The sequence below is a fragment of the Balearica regulorum genome, chromosome 5 (genome assembly GCF_011004875.1).
Source record: "Balearica regulorum gibbericeps isolate bBalReg1 chromosome 5, bBalReg1.pri, whole genome shotgun sequence".
NCBI lineage: Eukaryota > Metazoa > Chordata > Aves > Gruiformes > Gruidae > Balearica > Balearica regulorum.
The window spans coordinates 43,118,050-43,140,372 of NC_046188.1; the positions used below are offsets into that span (position 1 = coordinate 43,118,050).

Here is a 22,323-nt window from a genome sequence, read left to right on the forward strand (position 1 = left end):
CAGACTTCTGGTTGGTTTGTTTAAAAAAAAAAAAAAGAAAAAAGCTTGTTTTAGAGCAGCACTTAGAGACCCCGCTGTGTTGCATGACACACGGACAACGGGAACATGGTCTGTGCTCCAAAGGATTCACAGGATAGCTTGGCAGAAGTACACTGAATAGCGGATGTGGTAAAGACACGGCGTGAGACAAGTTAGTAGCAGTAAGAGGAAGGCGTTTGCTTAGACTGACTAGGTCTGACATTTCCATCAACCAGGGCATGAGGTGAGCGAAGGCCCCACAACTTGATGAGCAGTTGGGACGGCCTCCCGGCGCTCCCAAGGTCCTTGATTGCTGGCTAAGGAAATCTGCTGCCTGCATCAGTGTTGGCTCTGATCTGCCTGGAAATGAGAGTGGGTGGAGACATCAAAGGAGGGTTTCCAGGTAGTTTTCTGTTGCCTGGAATATTATTACAGTCGAGGAAAGCAGCTGCTGCCTGGCTGGATAAACAAAGGGACTTTCTTTTTGGGGAGCGGGGAGCTTTAGAGAAAGGGAGTGGGGGGAGCTGAGAGTGTGGGAGAGTGTGGTGGAAGGGCTGGGCTCTCAAAAGACAAAGTGCATTCAGCCAGCAGCTCTCAGCCACCTGCCCTTAGCTGGATTAAGCTTGTCCACCCGCTCAGGTGAGCGGCGAGTCCATTTGTGCAGCCCAATCTGAGCAGGCGGCCAAACTGGGATGCCGCAGCCGGGGTGTCTCCCTCTTTGGTCCCAGGGAGAGATGCCAGGTGCCCGTGCCGGGGGAACGCGTGCACGCAGGGCTGTGCGGTGCACACTGGCTCCTTCCTCGGGGTGCTGGTGGAGCCTCTGCAGCGCTCTGCTCTGAGGCAGTGGCTGGTGCTGACAGAGCCGCTGTCCTGGGCTCTCTGCAGAGGCATGACTACCCCATGGTTTTATGCAGGCTTTCAGAAAGTCATTTCGATCCCTGTCATTTCCCTGCCTCTCAGGAAATGGGGTGCACATTTAGCAGGGGGCTGAAGCCCTCCTGCTGCGTCAGCGCTGTGCAGCCTCTTTTCTGAGTACGTAATGGGTTAGAAGGGCTGCTGCTGCTGCTCCAGGGATCCTGTATTCCCAGCTGGCACTTGCTTTTTTTCCTGCCAGGATTGCTCTGTTGTATTTTTGCAATTATTAGTAACTCATCTCATATACAGAACTGGCAGTGAATCAGAAGTCAGCGTATCCAAAATATCTCGCCCCACGAAAAGAGCAGCTCCTCCTTTGCTGCCTGCACGCAGCATTGTCAGCTGATGCAAAGGGAGAGGATTGTGTGGAGGCTGGCAGGAGAGCTGTCAGGTTTGAATCCCGTGAGTAGCAGTTCAGAGTCAACCCTTTCCCAAGAAGTGGCGAGCTGTGAATGTTACGTCTGCAGTGTTGTGGGCAGGTGTGATGGCAGCTTGGGTAGGTATATCATGCTGGCCTTCATCCAGTTGGCACAGGTAAACCAGCAGTGACATAGTGTAGCAACTTAAGCACTGTCTTAACACTATTAAATACGTAGCTGAGATCTCCAGAGGGCTTGTACAACCTGAGGTGACGTCCGTGTCACCGTATCTTTCCTGCAGTTTGCTATCTGTGCTAGCTCAATTACAGTTCTCGCAGATAGGTCTGTGCTGTGCCTCAGTCCTGCATCTGACATTAGCGCAGACCTGCCTCTGAACAGATGCTTCTGAGGACCTGCGGGCCATGCAAACGTCAGCTGTTGCTGCCTGCAGTTCGTGCCTCCTATGCTGGCATAAGTCTTTGTGATTTACTGGCGTTAGCCAACACGCAGGGGAGGGTAATTACATCTCTTGTCAGTGGGATTTGCTTTGCCTTGCAGCACTGAGGCTTGTGAGTTTGGGGCTGTAACTGAGCCACCTTCTTCCCTTCTCTGTCACATGGGTAATTCTGCTCCCACTCCCTACCCTCCCAAAGTCCTCTCCTGCCGTGCTGTAGGCCTGGGATTGCCCTGGTTCCTCCATCAGGCACCGAGAGGTCTGGGGCTGCAAGGCACTGTGCATACGGGAGCGTGTGCTGTGGTGGACAACACTCTTGGGCTCGAAGAGGCGCCCAGGGAGGTGGTCTTTGGCATGGACGCGTCTGACTTTCGCTTTCTCTCTCTCCCTGCAGATGCCAGCAAGGACCATCCACAGCAGCAGGCAGGGGTGATCTGGAGAGTGACGGGCGGCCTGTTCAGTATCACCCGGGGAGCCGTGGGGGCCACATTGGGAGGAGTTGCCTGGGTGGGCAGCAAGAGCCTGGAGCTCACCAAAACAGCTGTGACCAGCGTCCCTGCTGCTGGCGTTGGACTGGTGAAGGGCAGCGTCTCGGCAGTGACCGGCGGTGTCGGAGCCGTAGGCAGCGCGGTTGCCAGCAAAGTCCCTTTCACTGCAAAGAAGAAGGACAAGGCTGACTAATCCCCATCGCAGCTCCCTTCCAAAAGATCAACCTGCCCATACTGTCCCCCTACACAGCACCTCTTTGAGTTGGAACCAGCCACTTCAGGGAGGGTCAAGCACCCGAGCAGACTCCGGCTGCAGCCTGCTCAGCACCGCCTGCCTGGCTCAGAGCTCACAGAGCCGCTGTCAATGCCTTTCACTCCCATCACCTACGGGGAACCATCTCTGCTCCGAGGGCTCCGTTGTCTCTGTCTTGCAGTTTTCTTCCTCCCTTCTTGCACTTGTAAGCACAGAGGGGTGGGAGATGGTGTCAGGCTCCATCTGCCTGGAGGTGGGGGGAGTAACAGGGGAGGGGGGGGAACCATGCCTGGCTCGAAGTGTGGGTTGTGTAGTCGACTTCAACTTCAGCTGGGAAGACAGCCTCTGAAACACCCCTTCCCTTGGCTCTGGGAGGTGTGTTTGGGGGGTCTGCCTTGGGGAGAACTGTAGAAGAAAGTCCCATTGACACAAAGGAGAGATACTGTGAAGAGGGGGAAGCCTCCCTCCTGCCCTGCACTTCTTACCTTTTCTTTGCAGGGCCTATCCCACAAGCTGCTCCCAATCACTTACTCCCTGGCTAAATTGCACTCTTCAGAGAAGGGACCCTCAAGCTCAGCAGAGCAGCTCCAGGGATGATGCCACACAAGAGTATCATATGTCCCGGGCCAGCAACTTCTGCACAGATTTTCTTGGTGAGAGGCAGGAGGATAAATGCTGCTGTATGTTCCCATTTGGGGATGGAGCTGATAGTGGCATCTGCCAGGCCTCTTGATATGGCAGCATGGGTGGTGATGCTCCACAGAGGGACAAACCAGGCCCTTGGGTTTGACCCTTGAAGTCCTGGCTGTATCCCCATCTGCAACAGGGGCATTTCGATTCTAGGCCACGCGCTCACTCCACAGACATCATTAGTAACCATGAGCAACCATGTTCCCAAATGCCACCCAAGTTCTGCTCTAGGGAGGGAGGGGAGGCCGAGAGCGTTGCTCTCCCCGTGACCCAGCACCCTGGCTGTGAGCAGGCTGCACTGCGTTGGAGAACGCTTTCCCTGAGGGGCTGAGCGTGCTGCAGCACAGCCAGCCTGTGCGGGGCACCAGCAACTCCTCCTCCACGCGCTGCTCCCGGGGCTCCAGCCTGGCTCCTCTAAATGACCGTGTTGCACCAAATAGCCCACCCACACTCGTCGTGCCGCAGAAACCCAGACACCTGCGTTCATCTGGGAGTCACAGCCATCCTCAGCCTGGCCCATGATGCTCAAGGGGCCATGTGGCATCACGCACGCGCGCACACGCACACAAACTCACTCCAAGGTCCCCAGGCTCCACCATTACTTCTGCTGCTCCTGGCTTTGGCAGGTGATTAGCCTAGGTCATTAGGTGTTGGATGCATAGGCAAGTGAAGCAGTGCTTGTGCTGTATTTTATAAATATGCATCTATGTTAGCGTGTGTGTATGTATCAGTCCGCAGGCATGTCTTCAGCCAGGTAAATAAAACTGTGCCACTGCCACGGAGGAGTTTACGTAGTCATCTTCGGCACTTCCAGCGTATAGTTTTTATATAGGGTCTTGGTCAGAATAAAAATCATGTTTTAGAGGATGTTTTCCCCTCTGTTGCCCAAGAGCGTAGCTTATTGAAACCAAAGGAATGTGAAAAATCCCCTTTCTCCCATCTATGCGGTTTGTTTATTTTCTGCCCTATCTTTTGGACACTGAAGCCAGCTTCCTTGATCTTCATTTCCTGTTGGAGGTCATTGCACTTCCTGGCTGATCTCTTGTGCTTAGGACTCAGACATCAGGGAATATTTAAGTACACCGCGCCCACTACCCACCCCCACCCCCCCCCCCGCCACCATTTTTGCTGAATGTTCTTGGGCTTGTGAAGCAGTTTGATTCTGACCTTTATTAAATCCACATTTTGGGCCTGACTTAAGTCGCCGTGTTCGTGTGCAAGTCATGCTGGTGTTAGTTACTCTCCAGACCCTTCGCTCGGTAGTACCTGCTGTTTGCAGTGGCAAGAAGTTGCTGATCTCCACAGTGTGTTACTCTTGATAGCATGAGAGTGGTTTAACCTACATCTTTGTTTCTGAAGAGGAAACGGCATTTGGTATGTGTGTGCGTTTCCTCGCTTTGTCTCTTTTGTTCTGGTGAAGGCCAAGTTGACCCAGACGTGTTGGTTTTGTCTCTGAAGGCAGTGCCTTCACAGAAGGATCAGGCCTTGATGTGTGCCTGCACTTTGCTGGGATGCTCGTGGCAGTTGGCAAGGCCAGGAGAAGTCTTGTCTGTTCTTCCTTTGTCTCAAACGCCCTGCAAAGCAGGAGGGCAGGTTGCACTGCGTGGATCTCTGCTCACTGCTCTCCCGAAGCGCATCTCATTCTATTCCAGATCACAGGCTGCTCCTGAAGCCAGCTCTAACCCCAAAGCTAAAAGCCGCTTGTGCGTAACTAGCTGTGCTGTCACCAGCCCTCTTAGAAAGATAGTTTCTTACCAGTTGGGACAGAAGACAGTCTTCTGCCTAACTGCCTCTCCCAGGCCTTGGACAGGAGAAGATAGTATCTAAGGGGCTTTATTTCACCAACCACCCCTGGGCAGGTGATGGGAAGCTCATCATGCTTTTGGCTAACCAGTATCCCACCAGGCTCTTGCTGGGGATGGCAATACATCCTTCCCAAGCCATTGTCCGCAGGCATGGAAAATGGGATGAAGGTGCGTTAATGAAGGCCATAGGGATCCTTAGGGTCTCCCACCTTTTTATTTCTGCTTTTCTGTGCGTCCTTGCAGTAAATGGAGTAAAAGTCTCCATTTGTCTGGAACTGCCATTTCCTTGAAGGATGGCCTGGAGAAGGGGAGAAGAGGTATGAGGAGAACTCACAGCCTAAATCGCTGTTCTTAGAGTCCAGCCAACAGAGACCTCGTGGACCATTAATAGCAAAAGAGACCACATTAACAGGCAGCAGTAGAAGATTAAATCTACTCCCAAAGCAGGGTCTCACACCGCTTAACAGGCGTTCAGGAATACGTAACTATGCAGGACTCAAAGGCCTCTGGAGAGTATGTCTCTGTTGGCATGCCAGACCTGCTCGGTTCATCCAGGTGACCCAGCCCCAGGCTGCTTCTCTGGGCACTCAGTACCAGAGCAGAAGGAAAACAGGGTCAGTGTTCCTGGTCTAAGAGCACAGGCGCCTCCTGACAGCTTTGGTCGTGGGACGGTAGGACCTGGATCAGATGGGGAAGCTGCTGGCTCCTGACGGATGCCTCATCCTTCCTCTTCCCCCGCTACAGAGACTCCAGCCAGCTCAGAGTCCACCTGCACCGCTGGCGCAGCCCGTCTCCCATCGCCCCTATGTGGTAAAAGGGACAACAAAATACATTGTGCATAAATCCCAGTGCTACTAGCAGGGGAGGGTTGATGATACAAAATAGTGGGGGGCAGCACCAAGGTGGAGGGAAGGATTGAAGGGGGTTAGTACAAAGATCACCAGTTTTCAGGTGACAGAAGATGAGGAGAGACTGGTGCCGGGAGGCAGCGAGGAGTTGGGGAGCAAGAAATGGGAGTGTGGAGGGGATTTGTTTCTTAGGGCAGGCTCTGAATCAGAGGATGAACACGATAGAGTTTGGCCTAGGGAAGAGCGCGGAAGGGGAAGTAGGTGAATGTGGGTTTTGGTGTGTGGTGGTGGTCCACACCTGGCTGCTGCCCAGCTTCTATAGTATCGATGGTTGCTAGAGGTTTCCATGTAGCTAGATCAACGTGCCCAATGGATGGGCCAAGTGCCAGATCAGCTCCCTCCTTACCATCACCGCCCTTCCAAGATCTCCCCCAAGCTTTTTTCATGGTCTCCCCATGGAGGAGGTGGGATGTGGCCCTACACGCAGCCCTGTGTCCCGCCATGGCTGGACGTTCCCCGTGCCCACAGACCCTCTCCTCCCTTTTCCCTTTGCTCATCCTATTGTCCTTCACTTTCCTTTTTTATCCCTCCCTTAGCTTTTCGCCTTGCCCCTGGATAGGGCTCTCCAAAGCTCTGAGACCTTCGTCAAATATCCATGCTCATATTGGCTGGGAGGGCAGAGAGGGTGACTCTGCCCCCACAGCTCCCCTGGCTGGGAGAGAGATGCACGTCTTCCACCCCTCTCCATCCCCTTGTTTTGTGTGTGGAAAATTTTAACCCACTTCTTTTCCTCTGGGTTCCCTCGTTGGCTGTTGTTCCTGTGGGTGGGTCATTTCTGTGTTTCCATTGCAAAGTCATCCTTGTAAAAACAACGAGTGGGAACGTGGAAATGGCTAGAGAGAGCTGCTGGGACAGATGCCGGGGCCCGACTCTGCTTCTCTAGGAGCCGAGGAGCCCTTTGGCAACCCAAAACCGTCACTGCAGCCATGCGGTCCCATGCACGGTGCTGGGCTCCGGAGAACACTTTTGTTCTTTATCATTTCATTGTCTGTAATTGGTTTCCTACAGAATTTGTTTGCTTGGTTTGTTTTGCAGTGTGTTTCTGGGAATATTCTGCATCTCTGTATTTTAATTACAGTAAAATTTGAGGATAAAAACCTTGGTTACACTGGCTTTTGTTTCCAGTGGGGGGAAATGAGTAGAGGAAGCGCAGTTGAAGGAAGATGTTAGAGATTTCTTGGGAAAGCAGATCTCTCCCCTTAGGGCTCTAACATGAGGCACCAAGCAGGGCTGACTCTCTGTCCCTGCTTAAACTAGGACATGGCTTTCAACCACGAGTCAAAAGCCATTTTGCTGCAGGCACATTTCCTGATCAGAATGGTAAGAGTAGTTTGGATAAGACTTCTAAACTCAATTTCTTGTGTTGATTTAAAGACCAGTGAGCAAGAGGACTTTCAGGCAGGGGACAGCTAGATCCCATAGGTGGGATCTCAGCAGCTGAAGACAGGAAGTTTTGCCTCTGCAGCAGCTGTTTCTTCATGCAGGTTTGTATCGCCACTTTTCCCAGCTGAGGAAGTGAGGGAAAGCCTGGGTCCCCCTCAGCAGTGGTTTGACATCTCTCCCCTGAGCTGTGGGGGAGCCCTGCGGAGCAGCCAGGCCCTCTGCAGTTGCTCGCTGGCTGGCAGGCAGCACGGCTGCTGGGGAGGGCACAGCCGGCCACCCTGGCTACCTCACCTGCTCCACGGGCACTTACCCAGGGCAGAGCCGCCCGATGCTCCCAGGGACGCACAGCCCTCGTGCAGGGAGGATTGCAGCCCAACGGCCAGGCTGCGCGGTATCGGGCCCCAGACAGGGTCTCCCTTTTACTGGGTTGAGGCCAGGAGCCAACAGCTCAGCATTTGTTAAATGCTGACAAAAGGATTAATTTAGTAACTAATAATGGGGCAATCAAGCCATTTATTTGCTTGACGTTTTGCGCCAACTGCTCAGTAAGAGCTGATGAGGCTGGTTGCGGCCACCTCTGCCGCCTGCCCCACTGCTCTGTCCTCACCGGCAGCCACAGCCGAGCAGCGTGGCTTGGGAGGCACGGAGCACGTGGCAGGAGCAGGTTTGGCGGTGCAGGGGACAGGGTGAAGACACTTGTTGGTCCTGCCCCTGAGTGAAGGTGCCTGGGGGGGGGGATTCTCCCAGGAGCTGCCTCCATGCCAGCTGTGGGGAGGCAGATGGACGAAGTGCCTGTCCCACAGCACGTGGATGCTGTCACCCCGTTCCTCCTCACGGTGCTGGAGCTGGCCATGTTGCCTTGCAGACAGGGGAGCTGAATTGCAGGTGCTCCAGCTGCGAGCCCTGAGGAGAGGCCACGGGATACATCACCCTGCTCACATTTTCTGCAGCCCAGCTGGAGCAGGTTTGCCATGTTAAGCCAGTTTGCAAAACACTACTAACAAGCTGCTCCTCCAGAGGTCTTTAAGAGGGGAAAAGGATGCTGGAAAATCACCTACAGTTACAGGTCTCCCCTGCCTCACCCAGGTGGTGGGTGTGCAGGCAGTGTGTCCCAGCTCCTGGCATGTGACTACAGCACCCAGTCTCACCCTCTCCCAAGTAAGAGCTTGGGCTGGAAGCTGGTGGGCAGCAGACCTCAGAAGAGACCTTTGGAGAGGAGACCTGCCCAGGTAGGTGGGCTGTGGATGGCTCAAACATGCCTGTGCCAGCAGCGGGTCCAGTGCTGGGAGTGGGTGGACGTGACCAGTTGTGGTCACATCTCTCTGTAGGTCCCTGTTCTGCATGGCTCCAGGAGCAACAGAGCTGGGAAATTGCTGGGGCGTTGCTGTCCCCTGAGGACTGGCCCCAGTGGCTTCCCATCTGCAGCTGCCTGTGGCCTGTGCCTTGAGGGCTGGGATGTTTGGAGGACTCTGTCCCAGCTGGGTCGGAGGAGCTGGTCAGCTGTTCCAGCAGGCAGAGATCAAACAGAGCGGTAACATCTTTTGTCAGACTCCTGGTGCTTTGCTGCGGTGCTGTATGGCTCCCACCCCGTGTGCTTGGCTTCCCCATCCAGCTGCCTGCTGCCCCGTGTGCCTGCAAGGTGCAGCTTGCAAAGAGCAACTCGTGCATTGCCAGGACCATCTTCTTGTTTGCACATTTTCATTCTGGCGGTTTTATGACCTGAACTCGAGCATTTTTGCCACCAGCGGTGGCATCCATAGCATCAGACGTGGCAGGGGGCAACAAGGAGCAGCCTGATGGGGCTGGTTTCACCATGCTGGTGCCATGAGCGCTCTGCAGCCAGGCACTTCGGCAAGTCCTGTTACCCCCATGCAGGCCAACAAGCTCTCAGGTCTGTAAATAACCACAGGTTCTCACTTCTGGCTTAACCACTTGCGTTGTAACACGCTTTAGATGCAAACATGCACGTGCCAAAGGAGGTGACTGCAGTTCCCTGCCACCCGGGGGGGCTGTGGTGTGGCTCCCCCCCAGCCTTGCCCCCACCCGCTCCCCAGAGCCGGGCAGACCGGGAGACGCTGCTCTTCGCCTGTTGCTGCAGCCATCCCAGTTTAGTCACCGAGGTGTCAGTTGAAGTTCACCTCCAGGTCAGTTTTATTGCACTTTTATTTACAGAAAACACAGAAATAAAGCATTAAATGTGTTTGGCTTTTACCAAACCACCCAATCACTTTTTTTTCCCCTTTTTTTTTTCTTCTTTTGTGGGTTTTTGGCACAAAGAAATATCACAGGTGTTACCAAACAACCATGTACGAGCAGCTGATCAACTGCCCAGCCCAATAACAGGACTTAAACAAACAGACATGTTGCACCGAGATCAAAAACAAGGAGGTTGTTCCACGCTCAGCTTCCAGTCTAACCTGCTCATCAGGGGCAAGGGGCGTTACTCTGGAGGGGACACCACCATTCATAAATTATATTTATATTTACCTCTTACATTGTAAAAGTAAACAGTGCAAAAGTACAGTACCTCAGGTACCCTTCGGTTTGGAAAGCTTGAAGGTTGCTTTATACATTTTGTGTGTTTTGTAAACATTGTTACCCATCCACAGTTCTAGCTCTTGCTTGGAGAGACCCGATTCCTCTTGCGTCCGAAAGGTGTTGAGGGGCAGCAATCACTTCCCCTGGACTCTGATTCCCACTCAAGGTTTAGTGCAAATTTTGGAGAGAAAAAGACAAGAGAGAGAAAGGAGGGGGAAACAAAAGAAAAGAAAATAAGGCAACAGTTAGAAACGGTCCATATCAAAACCAGCACCCCCCGGGGCTGCCTTAGGAGAAGGGCAGGAAGTCTCTCTCCTCCACCAGGCTGATGGAGAGGTTCTTCAGCTCCTCCTCGGAGCTGGCAGTTTTGTAGCCGAGCTGCGCCAGCACCTGCTGGCAGGCGTGCTGGGTGAACGCCACGATCTCGTAGGACAGCCGGAACCGCCACTTCTCCGCCGTCGCCGCCGAGTTACGCACCGTCCCATACTTGTGTTTGGAGGAGGACCTGTCTCCTCGGGTGTTGTTCTGTATCCAGCGCTCGACGTTGCTGTCCATGGGGATGCCCAGGAAATCGTAGATCTCCTCAGTTTTTTTCATGGGGTTCCGGGCCAGGTCTTCGTACCGCACCAGCATGTACTTGCCCTTGAGCCACAGCGGCCGGTTGAGGCCAGTGGACACAGAGTTCCAGAAGTCCTCGCACACCGTGGTGAGCTGGGTCACGTCCAGGTTGTACGGCTTCCTGCCAGTGCCGTCCCAGATCCTCCACAGCCGGTAAGTGTCCCGGAAAGTCTCGCTCCGGGACGCCAGGATCCCCCGGGGGTCCCTCACCAGCTGGATGACCTTCAAGTTCAGCCGCGGGTCCTCCACCAGGGCCCGGAGGTCACTGACCTCAGGCACCCGCACAGTTTTGATGGCCACGTGGCCGTGTTCTCTGCAGGACTCGGTGGCCAGCGTCAGGTTCAAGGTACCGCACTTCTTCACGCAGTCTCCCTCCTCCAGGTGGAGATCGACGGCTCCCAGGGACTCGCAGACGGGCGGCGAGCACAAGGCCTTGCTGGCTCCCCTGCGAAAGAGGCGGTCGGTGGTGTGGTTGACAGGCTGGGGTTTGATGTAGTTCTCCAAGAAGTAGAGGTCGCAGTCGTACAGGCTCCTCAGCAGGTCTCGGCTGGCGCCCAGCATGACCCGCCTGTCCGTCGTACTCTTGCTCTGGGTCAGCTTTGGGATCAGGGTGTACTGGACGTGGTAGAGGGGCTCGAATAAATAGAAGACATCGAAGTGCTGGTTAAACAGCTGCCCGACAAATGAGGAGCCGCTGCGGGTGGTGGCGAGGATGAGGACGTGCGTCTTCCTGGAGAGGTTATACGCAAAAGTGGGGCTCTCGTCACACAGCCTGTCGGCCGCATCGGTGTCCTGGCTCAGGCTGCAGTTCATGGGGTTGGGGATGGGGCAGCTGTGGAAGGACTTGGCGGTGAAGGTCCGGATTGCTGTGTACTGGATCGCGATGGATGCCAAGGCTAGTAGGAGGACAGCCTTCCAGGAACATTGCATGGCTGGTCACCTTCATGGAGCTTCTTCACAGGTCGTCTTGGTGTCTGCAAGCCAACAGAGAACTCACAGGTTGGGCAAGGACTGACAAGGAGGACCCAATTGTCCTACCGCTGTGTGCACCAGCAAACGCCCTCCCACAGTGCATGGACATCACCCATAACCACATGGACCCCAGTCGTGCACTGCAGAGCCCCATTTCAGAAGAGAGGAGGACCAGCCAGAGGCTAGCAAGCCTGGAAAAGCGCATCCAGCCAGGACTTCAGCCCCAGGGACTGCTTCTTTCCAGGCTGGGGGTGTAGGCAAATCCTGCGCCCCACAGCTCACCCCATGCCTTGCAGCCCAGGCAGGGGGCTGTTAGAGCCTGGTGGCCACACCGTCTATGTGCCTCCAACCAGCTGCTGCAAACCCTCCTCCCCAGCTGCACTGTGACTCACTTGTCACCCCATCTGCCAGTGCCTTCAACACCCAGTGCAGGGAAAGGGCAGGGGATGGTGCCAAGCATGGCCTGGAGAGGCTCGTCTCCATCCTTTCTGCCAGCTGGCAGGACAAGGCATGGCCCATCCAGGCCAACAACCTCCTACTTGGGAGAGCAGTAATGGCTCTCCTGGAGCTGCAAACGTTTTTGCTTAGAGGTCCACCAGCCCGGCCAGCTCAGTCAGTCATCCTCCAGGAACAAGCAGCAGCCTGAGCTCTGCAGCTGGAGCCAGTGCTGTCCTAGCTGCCAGCCTCGTGTGCCCCCAGCACTGAGCTCGTGGTGCTGGCCAGATCCTGCTCAGCTCTGGGATCCGGGCCCCCCTGCTATTCTGAGCACCAGCAGCAATATTACAAAGGAGGAGGCACGAGAAACTGCACCCCATCCATCCTCTGTTGGCAACTGCGCAGCAGCAGGAGCCCTGGGCAGTAGAGATGGGTGCAGGCAAGAGTGGGGCTGTAGTTGCACAGGCCAACTTTGGTCTAGTGGTGCTAACCCTTGTCTTTCTGCTGCCTGCTCGCGGGTGAGGGTAGCAGAAGCTAAGCAGGATGCTTGGATGGGGTGCTCAGGTACGACCAGGTGAGGAGCACCCCTGCCATGCCTGGGGAGCTGTAGCATTGCTGGGAGGGGATGTAACGGTGGTGGTGCTTCAACGTTCCCCCCCGTTCACTAACTGAGTAACATTCACAGACTGCTCTGCTGCTCTCCAAAGCATAGGGCTTCACATCCACATGCCATCAGTCCCCAAGGCCAGTGGGATTGGGGGGCAGGAGATAGCAACTCATCCCAGAAACCCCAAACAAGCCAAAAACCCCTGTGCAGGGGAGACACTCCAATATTAGCAACAGCTTTGAGGCTCCCTTGCGCCCACTTTCCCTTGCCCATCTGCCTTCCATGTCCCCGTCCCAGTGTGGTGCGTTGACCTGTGCGTGTGCCTCTGCAGCCACCTGCCCACCTTCCTCAGGCAAAACCAAGGGGACAGACCCAAAAAGCTCCCCTCCTCACTCAGCAGAGCCATTCCCACAACATCATTGCCACCATTGCTTCCTCTTCCCCTCTCCTCTTGTGCTCCCTGCGTGTCCCCAGGGAGAGCACCGAGCTGCCCCCAAGCTGGTGGTGAGCTCCTGGTCCCCTGCTTGCCCCTGCCACGCTGGCTACTGCAGGTGGGACTATCAGAGCCACTGCTGTTGCTGCTTGGCCAAGGTCTCCAAGGGAGGCCGATGGGCCAGCAATGGATTTCAGCAAGCAAGGCCTGTTCAAGCCCAGAGCACACTGCAGTCCCTGGTGGGCTTGGGACGGTGCAATGCTCCTGCTGGGTGTTCCCTGCGGAGCCCGTGGCAGCTGGCACGGCGTGTTGTTCCCATCTCGTCAACACGGCCCACTCCCCAGAGACACCCTGGCACCCAGCGAGTGATGCTGAGAGGGCTGCTCAGACCTGCGCGTGAGTTTAAAACCTCCTTCCTTTCTTATTTTTTTTCAATCATTATTTTTATTATTTACCAGTTTCCTCAGCTGCTCGGTGCAGGCAGGAGGCTGCAGGAGCTACCAACTGCAGAGATGTCTTGCCAGGTGCGGGGTTTTCTGCACCCCCACAATTCAGAGCAGGACCCTAGCACAGGGGCTCCCGCACAGCTGCTGCAGGCCACCCCCAGCCAGCCATCACCATGTCTGGGCACTAAGAGCCACGATTTAAACCCAAAATGGTGCCTTGAATAATGGGCTGCTTTCTCCTGGGCTGCTGCCTGCCAGGGATGTGGCTGGGAGAGAAGTCACAGACACTTGGCTACTGCTGCTCTTGGTCTGGGGTTACCCACTCTGCAGAGGGGAGACCTGGCCCCCGTGTCCACACGGGCTACTCTATCCCTTGGGTGAAGTGGTTTTCCAGGTCTGCTAAGTCAGGGCGGGACAGGAGGGTCCCTGCTGGCACCTCCTGCCCAGGTGGTTCCAGTACGCTGCCTGGGTGGAAGCTGCAGTGGGAACGCTTTCCTGCTCTCTAGTGATGGCCAGCCACACTGCATCCTTCACAGACAACCTCAACTTCTACTCCTTGCTGCACTGCTGATGGATGCTGGAGCAGATCTGACTTGGATTGTTCTGTGCTATGTCAGAAACCAGCTGCTGGCTCCCCTGTGATCAGAGCCCAGGTGCCTCCTTGGTCCCAATTCCTGCCAGATCGCCGGCCGCGAGCATTTCAGGTTCTCCACCCACCCAGACCTAATCCCTTTTGCAATGCACCAAGCTGAGGAGGGGAAGAAACGGGGTGTTGATTCACCTCCTTGGCAAAGTAGCTGAAAAACTACAGCCTAGCTTCGGCCTCGGCTGCCCCTCGTCACCCTCTGTGTGTGCCCTGCCCAGCTGCTGAGCCACAGCCAGGGAGGGGCAGGTTCTGGGAGAAGGCTTCCCTCCCTGATGTCTCATCTGTGGCCTTTAAAGCCAGCCAGAGCCTTCTCTCAGCCCCCAGCCAGCTCTCCCACCTCCTCCCATCGCTGCCTGTCCCCCAGGGGACTCGGTTCCTGCTCGGCCCAGCCCTGGGCTCGAGGCAGCAGCGACTGGGTGCTGTCGGGGGGCTCCTGGGGCAGCACATGGCACCTGGGGGCCGCCGACACGGCTGAGGATCGCTTCCACTCACGCTCCCCCTTGCTCATCTGTTGGACACAGCCAGGCTGGTGTGAAACACCTGCTGAGGAGGAGCCGCACGTGGCTCCGCACGGCTCGGAGCAGGCTGGCTGAGTGGTGACTGCAGCAGACACGCTGCTGGAGGATGTCTCCTACACATAACGTGCAGCAGCGTAGCCGCTTGCTCTCCCATCCCTGCCCGGGGAGACCTTCTTAAATTGGCCTGCTCCTCTTCAGGCACCAGTACTGGGGCCAGCAGTCCAGACCAGCAGCAGCTGGAGCGAGGGCCATGCCCATGTGGGGCTGTGAGTGTCCTGTGTGCGGCACGTACTGTTTTGGCTACTGAGCCCTAGACCGTGGGATGCTGTGACCACGGGAGTCATCCAAAATGCTGGCCTCGCAGATGTTTCAATGCTATAAAGTGTTCCCAGAGATGAAACCTCCCTCTGCTCCGTCTCTAGCTCTGCTCCACCAAAGACGATGAGAAAATGCAGCTCGAGGGCGGGAGCTGAGTCTGGTAGGTCCCTCCAGGCAGCTGGGGCTACGAGATGGGCTGGGGGGAAAAAATCACTGGTACCTTCCAGCCCCTGGTACTGCTGGCACTGCAAGGGGCCTGTGAGAAGGCATGTGGGCTCTTTTTTTGCACTGCGCTGGGATCACCACTGCCCCTTCCCCGACCCTAACCCTCCTCCAGTCACAGCATGCCAGACTGCGCTCCACTGCCTTGCCCGCATCTCCGTCCGGCTGCCTGCATCAGGGCCGGGCTGTCCACGAGGGATGCACGGCATCCGGCTCCGAGCACTGCAGGAGGCCAGCCGGTGCCTGGCACAGGGACAGGAGCCTTTCCTCTCCCCTGCTCCGCTTCCCGCAGCCTTGAGCCCAGAGGAAGGGACAGGATGGGCACAGACAGCACAGCCTCCCTCACCCTGCAGGCCCACGAAACGGCAGCGAGTGCATAATCACCTGCCTTCCTCCCCTGTCTCCCAGCGCCGCTCCAGGGAGGACAAGCAGGCGAGAAGCCAGCAAGACAGCCCAGGAGCACCGGGGAGATGGGAGGCGATGAATTAAGTTGAATGGCATCCGTGAGTCACCGGCGCGGGGAGCAGCGAGCGCGGCCAGCCAGCCGCAGCGCAGCAGAGGCCCAGGAGGAGATGCTGAGCAGTGGAGTCCTGCTTCGGGGATGGTCTTCCCAGGTTTGATGGGAATGACCTGCTTTTAGAGCCACGCAGCAGGACCGCGGCGCCAGAGGCTGTGCCGGCAGCTGAGCTCAGGCTGGACTCGGCGGGGCTGCTGCAGGGATCGGTGCGACTCGCACGTCTTCTCCCTTCCAAAAGCTGCCAGGTGCTACGTGGGGCAGTGCCCCAGACTTGTCAAAGCTTGTTCTCGTGGGGGCTCCCACAGCATCTCAAGGAGCACGGCTGCCTTGCCTCCTGCCCCAAGCCTTCCTTGCAGGTTCCCTTGCTGCTCCCTGGAGGTGGCCGTGTTTTGGCAACTCAGGGGTGATGGCAGCTTTAGGCAGGGAGACCTTGCAGTAACTGATACTGGCATTGCTGTGTTTCCAAGGCGCTCTCACAGGGCAGTCAAAAAAACCCTGCTCTTTTCAGATGACTTCCAGGCTGTCCTCCTCTCTCGACAGCTCCCCAGAAGTTGTGCCCTCGGCCCGGCTGGGCTCATCCTGGGCTCCCTCACCACTGCCAGGGAAATCCCTCTGTGCTTCCCCGCAGCCGGGAGGAAGGGAAAAGGGAGCGAAAGAAGGTGCGAAAGGTCTGTGCAACACAAGTGCCTGCTCCAGCCCTGGCGCAAGCCGATGTGCTGGAGGAATGCCTGTGCCCCACAAGCCCTCCCTGGGGTCTGCCCCGTCCCGGTCCAGCTACCAGCACCCTCTACCCCCCAAAACTGATTCCCGCCAGCAAGGCTGTTTCCATGGAAACGGCAGAGTGACTCAGGACTTTGGGACCAGCTGGAAAATACAACTGTGAGCAGCGAAAGCCCAGGGAGGTGGCAGGGTCTCGGTGCGAGGGTGGATGAGCGTAGGGACTGGGCAGGACAGGCTGCCTGCCTGCCTGCACGCTTCAGCACGCAGAGGGGCACACGGGCGTACCCCACACACGGCGAAACCCACGCCAGGAATTGTAAGGCAAAACCCCTCTCCTGACACAAGTGCGACTGCAGCACTTGGAGAGGGCATCGCTGCAGCATGCTCACCAGGGGACACATCCCAAAGCGTGCCTCATCGCGGACAACTCCTCATCCCCCACCCTGGGAAGGAGACCCACACATGCATAGTCACCCACAGAGTTCACAGCACCAACTTCAGCAGCCGCTCAGCCCCACACCCCTGTCCCCTGCCCAGCAAGCAACACCCCCGGGTGCCCTGCCCAGGGCAAAGCAGCTTGTTGGAGGGCTGGTCAGGAAGGGGGGAGCCGCAGCCAGCACCCCGCAGCGCCTCCCTGCCCAGCCAGCCTGGCTCCTGCGGCCCCGCTCCCCCCCACCCCACCGCCCAGGCAGGCAAATTAAGTCACAGGGTTGCAAAACAACTCCCAGCCAGGGACGCACTGGCACGGGCCCTGCCACTTCCCAGCGTCCTCCCGCTGAGTAAAGAGTCTATCTCGTAAAACAACGTGTTGTGGCCACTGAGGAGGGGAAGACGGGCTCCTGACAGGGTTTAATGACGAGCATCCCACTCGGTCACAGTGGCTTAGTCATGCTGGTGGCTCTACGAATCCAGGCAGGCGCTGAGCACGCCCGTGGCCCAGCCACCCTGGGCACGGGCAGGCTGCACCCCTGGGGGGCCTCTGAGAAAAGTGGTGCGGAGCAGCCCCCCTCCCCCTCACCACAGGCGCTACCCAATTTTGGGTACTACAACAGACGTAGTACAACAGACAGGGCTGGTCTGTCCTCAAGCCTCCACCCCAGCAAGGCCCACCAACACGAGATCCTGATGGGGTAGGAGTTAGCCTTCAGCCTCACCTCATCTTCAGCCGTACAGCACTAGGGCTTCCCTACAGTCACAGCTTTGAATGCCAGCTGGGGACTTACGCCCTGCCACCTTCCTCGGGCGAGCACTGCACCGTATGCCGAGCGGAGGTGCTTTGTGCCCGTACGGACCCATGCTCTCGCGTGCATCACCTCCTGGGGCACTCTTCTAATGATAAGGCACAGGACCCCAGTGCTCAAAGCCACTCCTGGCATGCCCCACGCTCCCCTATCTTTGCCCATCCCCTCTGCATTTCAGAGAGATGGAGAGATCCTTTGCCACCATACGATTACTGCCCACTTTGACCAGCGCTTAAGTCGTTACAGAGCTTTCAATGGGGATTTCGGTTTTTCCCTACTGGCACTCAGCATACACATTTTGAGTGAATTAATCACTATCAAGTAATGCCAACCCCAGCCAGTCCCAGAGTTTTCTTATCACAACATCCACCTGTGCCTGTTTATCCCTCATCTGCTGAGCCGCATCTGTTTCTTCCCAAGTACGTGAACGCCTGGGTAAACCCGGTACAATTTTTTTTTGTGCTCTCCACCTTCCCCCGAGCCATCCACCAGCCTGTTTGTGCATGCTCTCTCCCTCCCGGAGCGCTCCCCTGGCAGGAGCTGGAAGGCTCTTCTGCGATGAACGCGCTCATTCACCACCTCGAGACGGTCTCTTTGCAACGTACCCAACCTACGGCTGCGTCAGGAGCCTGAACCTTGAACGGCACAGAACCTCTGTAGGACTGCTCCATACCACGGTGTGCTTCAACCCCGCTCTGCGAGGTCTTCTCGCCAACCCGCGTCCTCACGGCGGGTTTGTCAGACCACTTTAAGGTCTGACAGCAAATGCTGAGGCATTTGCTCAGCCGGCTGGCGCGGCTCACACGACCGGGCACGGCATCTGGCCTCCCCTGTGCCACCGGGGACTTACTCACTTGTTCCAGGCGGCAGCTCCTCACCCAACGACAGCCCAAGTTTCGCCGCAGTTCGTTTCCCCCCCCCGCGGGTCTCGGGGGCGAGCGCTGCCGCGCCCCCCGCTAAGGCAGCCCCGGGCGGCGGCTGGCCGGGCGCTCGCAGCCCGGGACGGGGTCCCGCCGCAGCCGGCGCCGGGGACCAGCGGGGAAAAGTCCCTCCCGCCGCTGCCGGTGCCGTCTCGATGCCCTGGAAAGTTGGTGGCGCGGAAGGGGTTACGGGAGAGCCCCGGTCCGCCGCCCCCCGGACACCCCCGCCATTCCCCGCCGTCCCCCACACACACCCCCCCTCCCCGGGCGCCCCTTACCTGGCGGAGCGCCGCGGCGGGCTCCCCCCCCGCATCCCCGGCGGGCCCCGCCGCGGCTCTTGGGGCGGGGGACGCCGAGCCCGGCCCGGCCCGGCCCGGCCCGGGGGCTGCTGGCGGCGGAGCTCAGCGGGCCGCGCCGCGGGGGCTCATCCCTGCCGGGGGCTCATCCCTGCCGGCGGCCGCGCGCAGCCTGCCCTGCCCTGCCTGCCCTGCCCGCGCGGGCAGCCGCCGCGCGGGGCCGCCTCTCCACGCCCCTCCGCTCCGCTCCGCTCCGCGCCGGCGGCGACGGGAGGGCGGGCAGGGAGGGGGCTGCACCCGCTCTCCCCTCCCTCCTCCGGACCGCCCGGCAGCGCGCAGCGGCACAGGCAGCGCAGCGGCACAGGCACAGGCAGCGCCTCCGCACCGCCCCGCGCTGCCCCCGCCCCGCGCTGCCCGCACCGCTCCGCGCCGCCCCGCGCTGCCCGCCTCGCCCCAGCCCGGCCGCGGGGCTCCCTGGCTTTGCCGGGCAGGAAACTCTTCGTTTCCTTTCCCACCCCGAGGCTGCCCGGCCGGAGCGGGCAGAGCCCCTCCTGTCGCGGGGGAGGCCCCGGCGGGGGTCCCCCCGGGAGACGCGTCGCCCCGGCGCTGGGTGCGGGCAGGGGGCACGGGGAGCCCTGGGGACCGGGTCAGACCACCCTGCAGACGGGGGCTGGATGAGGGGCGGCGGGTGACTCCCACCCTCCCCACGCCCCAGTGCTGGGGCGCAAGCAGCCCCCCCCCGCCCCCCCCCGCCCCAGGCCCAGCCGGGTTTGGCAGCGATGGCGGTGTGCATTATTCGTTCGTTTTCTGGTGGCCTTTGCTCATCAGAAAAAAATACTGTCGTGGGGACTAGTTCTCCAGCGCCAGGAATCGTCCCTGCGCTGCCACGGCCAGGGCTCACCGCCACGGGCAGGAACCAAAACCGTCCTCGGCGGTGCAGGAATACTGACAGGTGAGGTGGGAAGGAGCCATCCCAGCCACCTGGGAAGGTGGGATGGGGCACAGGAAATTAAACACAGGGCACTGTCAGGGCTGTTGAGGTGGCTGCGGTCTGGTGGTCATGACTCTCCCAGTTTCCGTTTCCCCTCAAAATGGGTCGGACATTTACTTTCGGCAACTTTGAATGTTTCCCTTTTGTCAGGCCCTTGCCAACTAAGCTGCGTTTTTAGCACTGTAACTGCACCTCTGCTGAAATGGCAGCTGCCAGCGAGAGCCAGCTTATGATTCTGGAGATGCTACAATGGCTATTCATTTTTATATCCCCGTTTTACTTTGTGCATGTTTGGTGCTGCCTGGCCATTATAAGAAATCACAGCAGCTTTCTTCTCACGTTCATGTGAGCAACACCCAGCGCCTGAAAACCCCCTGAGCTCTGCAAGGACCTGCCTGCCCAGCTCAGGGATTTCCAAATCTTCACCTCTGACTCTAGGATTTGCAAAGAGTAATTGCGGGGTCACGGTACCAGCATGTCAATCAGCAGCTTGGAACAACTTTGCTCAGCAGTGAGCGGGCTACGAGAAACAGCGGAGCCCAGGTCCTTGTGCTGCAATTATGTCGAGAGAAAAAAATAAATCCCTGGGAACGCTGGCCTCGCCTCCGCTCTCAGAGGCCTGCCAGGCTGCGACAGCAAGTTCAGGGCTATGAGGTTGCCTTTAAATCTCGGGAAGCAAAACAGCAGAGTTGTCACGTTTGATGTTCAGCATTTTGGACTTGCATTTGCTGTTTTAGGAGTACCCAGATCTTGCGTGTCCAAAAATACTGGTATTTCTCAAGTCTTTTACAATATCCTGACAGCCCAAGCCCCCTTAATCTAATTTTAGAAAACTTTGTAGGGATTTTATATTTATAAACAGTTGGTGCTTAAATATTATATTTCCCTCACCATAGCAACAGCTCCCCATCGTAGCATTCGGTATACAGTGCTATTGCATTGGTGTATCCCTGTTTTGAGTGAGAAAGCCCTGAAACCACTCTCTCGTGCTCATTTTCCTATGCCTTGCAAAGGACAAGGACCAAGGCTCCTGCCTGTCCTCACTCTCTTCCCACAGCTAGGGAAGAGCCGTACCGCCAGCTGCTGCTGGAAACACACCGGTGACCCTGGGGTTTCCGTCACCAATGTTCCCCAGGTGATGCACCTGCTCAGGCCATCCCCTTCCACAGACACGAGCTGCTGATTCATCTGCCGTGGTATAGCTGACCTCGTACCTACAGACCCGTAGTACCTCCGCAATAGTCATGAGTGCCACCCGCACACGGCACACAGGCCGTCAGCAGCTCCGGTGCCTTTGGCAGCTCCGGTGCCTGTGATGTGCGCCTGATGTACGCTCGCGCTTGCTCGGCACCTCCAGGGAGCGGTGGGCAGGAGGTGGGAGGGGGCATCCAGCTGGCCCGTGGCCACGGCTGTGCTCCGCTCCCGCTGGGGACCAAGGCGCTGGAAGTGCGGGAATGGCAGGATTGCAAGGAGTTTGGCCAAGTGGGGCATAAACCGGGCCAGGGACCAGTGCCAGAAGGAAATCAAGGGGCTCACAGCAAGAATATGAGACCAGACTGGTACCTGCATGCTTCCCAGTCTTTCTAAAGAGGAATCTTCTCTTAGATGCCAGCCCAGAAACAGTCTGGGTGCTGAGACACCTCCAAAGTCCGTCTGCGAAAACCTAGGGTGCCCCCCAACTTGGAGCAATCCCGGATCTACTTGAACACATACCTCCAGGTGTTGGGAGTTGTTCCACCGCCTGTGGGACTGGCATGGGTGCCCGGAGAACTTCCAAACACGAGAGATGTGCATTGAGTGTCTATGCAACACCTGGGCTTAAAATGGTGACGTCGAACCCAGGGCAATCAAGGTAATGTGGCCACAGGGGCTGTCTCATACGAAGAAAAGAAATTTGAGAGAATGATGCAAAAAATGAGGAATAAAAGCAAGGTTGAAGGACAAACAGATTTTTTTAAAAAAAAAAGGGCTAAAGGAGGAACAGATGCTTCCGGTAGTTTCAGCTGGGCATGATCACATTTTCCAATGCTCCCTGGTATTTTAAGCATTAATCTAGGGAGATGCTGTTGGTTTGAAAGTTTACATATTATAGCTCTGTATCTCTGACTGGTGAGTATTAAAATATTAATTAGACTCCGTGGTGTGTGTTTGTGGTCAGTTTGCCTTTCAGAGGGAAGGACTGCTGTGGCTGTACCTCACCCCCATCAAGAAAATTTGCCTGTGTTTAAAAGCCATTGCTTTTTCCCTGCGTGGCTCTAGGCGGGAGAGCGGAGAGGCTGCTGGTGACTTGGAGAGTCAAAAAAGCTCACCCTTTAAAATTTTCATCTGAGCCCAAATGCAGTTTGAAAGCATCCAATTTCCATGCTCTCCAGCAACAGATTTCTGCGAAGGCTTCATATTTTCTCCTTTTGAGTTACGGTTCAAAAAATCTACCTTAACAACGTAATCTGCTTGGGAATATATGTAATAAAATACCAATGTGGCTGTTAAGGTGATATGAAGGTTACTGTTCTAATCACTCAAAATGCAGGCGGGAACAAAGTTACGATTCTCACAGTAATCTGGCCATGTTATATCTCCCGTACATCTTGTGAAATGCCATTAACATAAAG

At 57.0% G+C, this 22,323-nt stretch overlaps 2 protein-coding genes across 3 annotated transcripts in view; one reads left to right on the forward strand and one right to left on the reverse strand.

The window, feature by feature from the left end:
• Positions 1 to 6,367, forward strand: part of LOC142602058 (transmembrane protein 263-like) — a 205,848-nt gene extending 199,481 nt beyond the window's left edge. The window contains exons 3-4 of the mRNA XM_075754492.1: positions 2,141 to 5,645; positions 6,267 to 6,367. Of these exons, the coding sequence (XP_075610607.1) occupies positions 2,141 to 2,427 (287 nt within the window). The 3' untranslated portion in view covers positions 2,428 to 5,645; positions 6,267 to 6,367. The remainder of the gene's footprint in view (positions 1 to 2,140; positions 5,646 to 6,266) is intronic.
• A 3,051-nt stretch (positions 6,368 to 9,418) lies between these two features.
• Positions 9,419 to 19,171, reverse strand: CHST1 (carbohydrate sulfotransferase 1). Of its 2 annotated transcripts, none has more exons than XM_075754493.1 (2): positions 18,703 to 19,171; positions 9,419 to 11,403 (listed from the first exon to the last, which is right to left on the reverse strand). In XM_075754493.1, the coding sequence occupies exon 2, from the start codon at positions 11,357 to 11,359 to the stop codon at positions 10,100 to 10,102; it is 1,260 nt and encodes a 419-aa protein (XP_075610608.1). In that variant the 5' UTR covers positions 11,360 to 11,403; positions 18,703 to 19,171; the 3' UTR covers positions 9,419 to 10,099. The 2 variants fall into 2 exon arrangements, with proteins under 2 accessions (XP_075610608.1, XP_075610609.1); XM_075754494.1 differs by lacking the exon at positions 18,703 to 19,171 and adding an exon at positions 18,359 to 18,585.
• Between the last annotated feature and the right edge of the window lie 3,152 nt (positions 19,172 to 22,323).

Coding starts and splice junctions, on each gene's coding strand:
- CHST1 (XM_075754493.1), bottom strand. CDS start 11,359: ATGCAATGTTCCTGGAAGGCTGTCCTCCTACTAGCCTTGGCATCCATC.